The sequence below is a fragment of the Papaver somniferum genome, unplaced genomic scaffold, assembly GCF_003573695.1.
Source record: "Papaver somniferum cultivar HN1 unplaced genomic scaffold, ASM357369v1 unplaced-scaffold_135, whole genome shotgun sequence".
NCBI lineage: Eukaryota > Viridiplantae > Streptophyta > Magnoliopsida > Ranunculales > Papaveraceae > Papaver > Papaver somniferum.
Window position 1 is genome coordinate 413,332 of NW_020622713.1, and position 8,278 is coordinate 421,609.

Sequence of the window (8,278 nt, forward strand, 5' to 3'; positions counted from 1 at the left end):
ACATAGTGGATGACAGCTAATCCTTCCTTTATTTTCGGATATAGTTTGCGATATTCTCGCAACCTTACAAATGTTAATTTCGCAAGCTCTCTAATTTTCGCAAGACTGTCACATCTTTCTCATGACTTTAAATGACGTCATTTATTCTATCATTTCTAAAACTGTTCTGCGACGCTATTGTGATGTACCATTGATAATTTTGCTGAGACATAATTGTTGCGAGATTCTGATCCTACATCCAGAAAATGTATAAAGACGCTGCTGACCTCCACACGTGTTCCATAAAGCACACATGCAGCGAGTGGAAACTGTTTTGTAACTGACACATTCAACGTGGACGTGACACGTCAGCAATTTTAAATAATATAAAAATTAATTAAAAACAATTTATCTTTTAAACCGCTCGACCAAAATCGACAAACTTTATATATTTGGAAAGCATTTTCCGAGAGCTCAGGTTCTTGTACTTCTCAGAAAAGTCATCTTTGCTCTTGAACTTCACATGGTCAAGGAAATGACACAAGGCCCTGCAATTACCCTAAAAGTATGAGAAAGCAGGATCAACATGTGTACAACTATGTGCACATTAAAAATCAGTATGTGTACAATTATGTACACATTAAGAATCAACACGTGTACAATTATGTGCACGATAATAATTCAATAACAAAATATGCACGAACTGGTTCTCATTGACTCCTTTGTTCAAGTCATCAAAGTTATACCTTCCAAAATCCACTTATAATATATTCATTAACTAACAAATGGGAAATTCAGTAGTGATACAAAGAATTTCACCACATTTTAGAGAATGAGTCTAGTGCTCATTGCATCTAGAGAGAGAATATTTCAACCCGAAGAATACAAAAAAATTTGGGGGAAAGGATTTCTCAACATCCTTAATAGGTTTTCGTAGAATGTGAAAAAGAAAAAGAAAGTTCAATTGTAAAAAGGTCCAAGAGGAAATCAGATAAATCTGAAGGAATAAGAATCAAATGGAAAAAATGAACCCATACAAGCAACAACAGAAATGTACCTTAAGTTCAGATCCTGATAGGGATAGATAATTCAGGGATACCACATTTCTTTGCTGCAATCCATCACCTGCAATACATACTTGGTTTAAAAAGCTACATAAGACATGGACTCGATGCAAAAAAATATAATGTTCATAAAGCGAATTAAGAAATGATTCATCAAATGAGAATACACAATGGTGTACAAATATGTACACATCTACAAAATCCCGAAAATAGATGTGTACCCCAATGTTCTTAGTGTTAGAATCTCTTTTCCATGTCTTCTCATTGTTTAGTTTATCTTTCTTGATGTGTAGACTATTTTATGCATCAAACATGAATTTTGGTGAATGAAATGTATAATGACAATGGTGATGTGTATTAGGTACCGTAAGAGAATATATAGTATATGGATATAACTACAAGGACTGTCAATGGTATCTCTCCATCATTTGATAAAGAAATGTTTTTTTCCCTATAAAATCACATAATGTAGAGAAATGTAATTCTTCCGTAACAACACTTTTATTGGTGATATAATTACAGTGTAGAGAATACATTACTTGGTGAGCAACAAAATGTGCCCTAACTTTAGCAACGTACTCCAAAAGCTGTGTCAGCAAAGTTAAGCAACCATTTTTCGAGTATTCAAAAATATGTTTGCATCACGGCTGCAAGAAGACAAATTAAAAAGCATAGACAAATTAAAAAGCATATATGTCAGTGGAATTAGAAAAAAAAGTCCACTATTTGTAAATCTGAAGCACATCATTAGGACCAAAATGAAGCTTGTGTCCTTATTATTTTCGAAAACTTCAAGTCATTCTCCGATAAAAGTTTTCTAGCATTCTCCTATAAAATTAATAAGTGGCCAGGAATTAGGAAAAAAAAAACATTTGAACTACAAAACAAAAATGGTTAATCAACATATACAATATTTGTAGCATTCCGTTGATAATCAAAAATTTTGTGCACATTCCACTGATAGTCAAATTTTTTGTATCCTTTCAAGAGAAACTTATAAAGACGAACTTCGCAAATGATTAACTATCACATATGTCAGATACTTAAAAGCAAAGAATTTCTTGAGATCACTTGTGCATTTACCAACTAACATCCTAATCCTCCTAACTACTAGTGTGCCTTATATATGGTTGTGTCGACTGCAGATCACATACATTCACGCACTGAAGGGACGCTTTCATAGTACTGTATCATACATTGATACTCATTTAAAAGAACGCACCACCTCATTTAGAAGAACTCATCAACGCACTTCAACTTTATTTGATGTACGTACTTGTCTAAAAACTCTACAGTATCATACTATTATACTTTGTTGCATAACATTTCCCAATCAATCAGTAACATTTCCTAACGATAACGAGAATAATTGTTATCATTCGTATGCATTTAAACGTAACAAAAACTCGTGACTGGCTTACTACATATGCATTGCTCCCTAGTTTCTGATCCTTCGCAGCAGATTCAAGGTTATAAGATTTACGACCCTGTCAAAAAGGAATATCATAGATGCCAATAAATTTAACCAGAATTACTTAGAATATGTTGGTAGAATCATTATCAAAAACCAATTTCAACATACAAACATAACAAAATCAATTATCCCAGAAATAAATGTTTATAAAATTGAGCAACGAAAATAGAAGATTCATGTAATTTTCACGAGATTTTCACTAAATTAAGCTTATCTAGTTTCCTCCCGTTGATTTCCGCATACATAGTTGAAGCTATCCTTCAATAATTACAACAAACGAAGCAGAAAAGTGCCAATCCAAATCTTCTTAGAAACAACTTTTCATATATCTTGATTAATCAACTTAAAAAGAAAAAATAACAACAAAATTTCACAAGAAAATCAAAGAAGTTAAAAATAATAAGAGAAATTGTTTGATCTCACCTAATTGTAGTTTACTACTGAGTAGTTGATGAGAGTGAAAAACTTAAATTAAGATGAATAATAAGTTACCTGCAGTAGCAGAAGAAAATCAGATCAAGAAAATTGAAGAACTAAATCATGAAGACAAAAACCCAAATTGTTTCTACCTCTCGCGAAAATTCTCAGACGGTACCAGGGGGTTAGTCGTGGGAGAGTTCGAGAGATTTTAATGTATTTAGGTTTTCTCCTGTTAGTCCTGAGAGAGTTTGAGGGAGTCTCTCCAAATCTCCGTTAGTCGTGGGGGAGTTTAGAGGAGTCTCCTAAACTCTCTAGAAAACACCTGTTAGTCGCTGGGGAGTTTAAAAAAAGCTCTTGAACTCCCTGTTAGTCATAAAACCCTACAATACTAGGGAGTTGGTTGATTTGGGGAGTTCGAAGGAGTTTTTAGTGTATTTTGGTCTCACAACAAATCTCTCAAAAGAGTAGAGATTTGGGAAGGAGTTTGGTGCGTAGAAAACCATAGGAGAAAGAAGAGGAAACGTTTTTTTCCAGGTATGTTTTTTTTCTTCTTTGATCTCCATGATTGTTTATAATAGTTTGATTTGTGTACTATTTTGATTGTTTTTCATATCTTTGATATCCATGATTGTTTATTTTGATTGTGTGTATAGTTTTTTTTTGTGGGTACTCTCTCTCTGTCAAAACCCTATTTTGTGGTTCAAAAGATCTTGGTAAGAAATTGCATGATTTGATTATAATGATATATTTAAATTCAACCGTTGGAATATGATGAAATTTGAGTATGTCGTAGTTTACCTTGTTATAGAAGTACAGTAAAATTGTCACGCGGATCAGGCCACGTTTGCTACTGCAAAGCTTGCACAATATATGACTATGGTCTGCTGAGTTTAAATCCCGAATAGGAGACTGATTCCTATTTATCTCATTCTCCGCTTATCGGACAAAGCTGAAATTTTAGTATGATGTTTGTATATATGAAGGTTACCTACTGTAGAAATTTCATGAAGTTCTGATCACTTAAGGTACACCAAAGTGTGAGAAATCCGGAACTGAATTCTGTATGCACGTATTGAAAGTAGTCGGGTTCTGAGTAATGTATCTTTTTAATGAACCGTTGGAATGCTATGATTTTTGAGTGTGTTGTGGAATATTGAGTTGTAAGTGTACCGTAAAAATTTCAAGAGGATCAGGTAAGTATTAGTACTGAAAAGATTGAACGATCTGAAACTGTGTTTCGGTGAAACAGAATTCCTTTATAGCTATCTTCATAATTTGTTATGTCATCATGCATTAATTTGGGATGATGCTAACAAGATGATTACTGGATCCGACGAGATGTGGAACAATTACTTTGAGGTATGTGTGTGTTACTTACTGAAAACTAAATTTGATATTTTTTTCTTCTATTTTGTGCAGAGTTCTAATTCATGCTTTATCCTTTATTTATTTTTTGTATGTTAACAGAGCCATCCAAACCAAACTAACTTAAGGGAATATAATGGTAAAGACTATGGTGACTTTCTTATTGTTTTTGGGAATAAATGTGCTTCTGGAAAAGTTACAGTTGATCTTACCCATGAGGGTACAAGTGCTAGAACCTGTGATAAGGAAGATGAACAAGATGATTACTTCGATGTTGATTATACTCAACGAGAGCAATATGATAATGCTTTTAACGTATCATACGTGGGATATGGCTTAAAGGAAAGTGATGAACAAGATAAAGATGAAACTCAAGATATGAACACAAAGAAAATTCCTGTCAGAAAAACGGCACCAAAGACAAGACCAAGGTGTGACATTGGTGACTCTTCTACATCAACTAATCCTACTGGGCAGTCTGATTATCTAGAGAAATTGATTGCCAACAGTTCATCGATTGCTTCTTCTATTGATTCAATGCATGCTCTTATTGCGAAAGAGAAAGAAGAACGCAAAATTGAAAAAGAAATGCGCAGAATTGATAAGGATAAGAAAGATAACCAAGTATGGGATCTTGTTTATGGCATAAATGAAATTTCTTTGGAAGATAAGCTGAAAGTAATTGAAATGCTGGACAACAATCACAAGAAGAACTTATTCATACGTTTTACTCCTGAAGAGAGAAACTTGTGGATTGGTTCAAAGTTAAAAGCATAAACCTGTCATCTTTGCAAGTTTCTATTAGGTTTAATGGGCTTTTAGAGTTACAACATTTGATCGTTTTTCTTCATAACTATTAGTATTTAATTTTTCTTTTCTCCTAGTTGAGAACTTATTGTTATGGATTGATTGCTACTAATTTTTATGGGTTGACATCTTTATGGTTATTATGTGAAGTCTCGTTTCTTGATCTTTAAGTCTCAACCTCCATTTCCGTATCAGGTGCAAGCAGAGATAATGACAGCTTGTGCAGGTCTGCACAACTTCTTACGAAAAGAATGCCGTTCAGATGAGTTTCCGGTCGAGGAAGAGGAAGAGGAAGAGGAAGATATCCATCCATCAACGCTTGTAAATGACGATGAAATTTTGACACAACAAACTCAAGAACAACAACGTCAAGAAGCTAATGCATGGAGAAAGAGTATAGCAGATGATATGTGGGAAAATGTTCGTGAACAAAGGAAGTTAGAATTGTATGGAGACCGTTAAATTGAAGGGAAAAAAAATTATCTCGTTGAACAAAATAACATACTATTGATACAGAGATATGATCATTTTCATTTATTTTTTTCTTTTGATTAAAGATCAATGTTATTTGCAAATAAGGGTTTATTGTTTCTTAAAAGAGAATGAGTTAGGAGTGAACTCTCTCAAACTCCCCCAAACTCTCTCAAAGTCCCTCTAATAAACTCTCTCAAACTCCCTACACTTCCCCAAACTCCCTGAACTCAAAAACACAAAACTCTCTCAAACTCCCTACACTCTCTCAAACTCTCTCAAAATCCCTGAGATTTAAAATACACTCAACTCCCCTGAAATCACTCGAGGACTAACCCCCTGGTAAAGTTTTTAGACTCTCTTTCTCTCGATCTGAAAAATATGATTTCCAGGGTATTTAGGGTAATATGTAAAGTCAGATTTTCTGGATTGCGAGATATTTGGACTTACTCGTTCATATTTGGACTAAACTGTACCAAGCGGGGCTTATTTGGACTAGACTGTACTGGGTTTCAGATGGGTGGACTAAAACGTTCAAAGCCCACAAACTTTGAGACTAAACGTCAATTTCTACAATAAAAAATGTGCTTAAAAGAAAAAGATTCCCGATACGGGCATAGATCTAGTATAGGTTGAAAATTAGGCATTTTCAGCAGGACAGTATATTGCGAACCGAAAGCACCGTGGAATGTGGACTCTCGCGTACAAACCCAACAAATTAGGCATTCCTTTAATCCAACGAACCAACTCCAGGCAAAACATAAGACACGGATCGAGTATCAATCTAACAGTCAAGAATCTCGTAAAGTTGATTTCATTTCTTAAATCCGAACAACATTATCCTGACCAATCCAATTCCAGCATTTCTAATCCAACGGTCGAAACAGAAAACACAAACTTCATACGGATCGTAAACCAAATCCGACGAACATAACGAAACCAAAAAAAAAAGTTATAAAATCCCTTCATCTCTTCCCAGATCACACAATCACAGATTCAAAATCAAAAAGAGAGAAAGAGACAAAAAATTTCTGAAGAGAGAAAATGTCAGGAAGAGGAAAAGGAGGGAAGGGATTAGGAAAGGGAGGAGCAAAGAGGCACAGGAAGGTATTGAGAGATAACATTCAAGGTATTACTAAACCAGCAATAAGAAGATTAGCAAGAAGAGGTGGTGTGAAACGTATCAGTGGATTGATTATTTGATTTATGAAGAGACTCGTGGTGTTCTTAAGATCTTCTTAGAGAATGTCATTCGTGATGCTGTTACTTACACTGAGCATGCTAGAAGAAAGACTGTTACTGCCATGGATGTTGTCTATGCTCTTAAGGGACAAGGAAGAACCCTCTATGGATTTGGGGGTTAGGGTTTGGTTTTTACTATTTTTGTAAATAATGTTTGAGATTAGGTTTCAATATTATTATATTGTTAATGTAATTGGAGATTAACTTGATCCAATCTTTTCTATCATTTTCAATTTCTCCAATCAACAAATCCGATATCAGCTAATATTATTGATTTCAATCAACTATTCATTTTCCTGCACCAAAAGTACTTATCTTATTCTTACCAGATGTCTTTTATTTTGATTTCAATCTACTTGTTTCTGTTTCGTTTCTGTATCAAATTACTGAGTATGAGCTTCTACCTCAATTCCTTTCTTTAATTTCGTTGATCTTCTATTTAGTTGATTGAAAGAATGCACATTGTTGGGATCTGAAACTTGGGTTTTGCTTCGATTTATGAATAAATGCTTCTTTGATTCATATGAATTCCAAGTTTTGGTTTGTGAGTGGTGCTCGTTAAGTGTTTGATGAAATGGGGCACGAAATAAGTGTTCCTGGAGAGCAATGGTATCTGGGTGTTGTCAAAATGGGAATGCAGTAGAAGCTTTGGGTGTCTTTGGAGAGATGATAATGGAACGAGTTAAATTGGAAGCATGACTGTCTGTATGCTAAGTTCGGTGAGTTGGTTCCTTACGCATTTGGTCAAATGATTGCAAGAGATTTTGTGTAATGGAACTCGTTAGCATCTATGCAGAATGCTTCTGTTTGGGGTGCACTTCTAGGTGCTTGTAAGATTCATCAAATATGTATGCAAGTAGTGGGAAATGGGATGCAGTCGGCAAAGTGATCTTTAGCAAGAGTTGGGGGACTTGGAATGTCTCCTAGGTGGAGTTCAACTGAGGTGAACAAAAAGGTTGATGTATTTTATACTGGAAACCAATCCCATCCCCAGTGTGAGGAGAGCTACAAAGAATTGGGAGGTTTGTTCTGATATGAAGAGCCTTGATTATGTGCCAGATTACAGTCTCATATTGCTCGCCAACAGGACTGCCATGAGCTCCAATTTTAAAGAGTCAGCACAGCTGCGTTGAGATGATTGATTCCTTAACTCGTCAACAGTATTCCGTTGCTAGAGTTCCAGCTTTAGATCACGCTACTTCAGCTGATGGTGGCAGTGTGGTTCGACTTTTACCTGTTGAGCATTCCTTTTTTATGTATTGGCATTTGTCTGCTCCTTGATTCCTTTTCTTGTGATGATATCTTTTTCGCACTTCCTTTAACATTAATGACAAAATTTGTATCTTATCTATCACAAACAGGTGAAGGTGGGAAGCATTCCACGTTACTCAACTTTGGGTCAGCCAGTGGAAGCATCTCAGCTATATCAAGTACTCCATACTCCTCATCCACATCC

At 35.1% G+C, this 8,278-nt stretch overlaps 1 protein-coding gene across 1 annotated transcript; it reads left to right on the top strand.

Annotated features, from left to right (window-relative positions):
* The first annotated feature begins 6,624 nt into the window (after nucleotides 1-6,624).
* LOC113334255 (histone H4-like) lies at nucleotides 6,625-6,944 on the top strand. The gene is made up of 2 exons (XM_026580594.1): nucleotides 6,625-6,709; nucleotides 6,793-6,944. Exons 1-2 carry the CDS (start codon nucleotides 6,625-6,627, stop codon nucleotides 6,942-6,944), a joined length of 237 nt encoding a protein of 78 aa, XP_026436379.1.
* The last annotated feature ends 1,334 nt before the right edge of the window (nucleotides 6,945-8,278 follow it).

Excerpts from the sequence above, each read along its gene's own strand:
- LOC113334255 (XM_026580594.1), top strand. The coding sequence starts at position 6,625 with ATGTCAGGAAGAGGAAAAGGAGGGAAGGGATTAGGAAAGGGAGGAGCA. Across the intron at positions 6,710-6,792 it reads ATTGAGAGATAACATTCAAG|AGACTCGTGGTGTTCTTAAG; the intron begins GTATTACTAAAC and ends TGATTTATGAAG.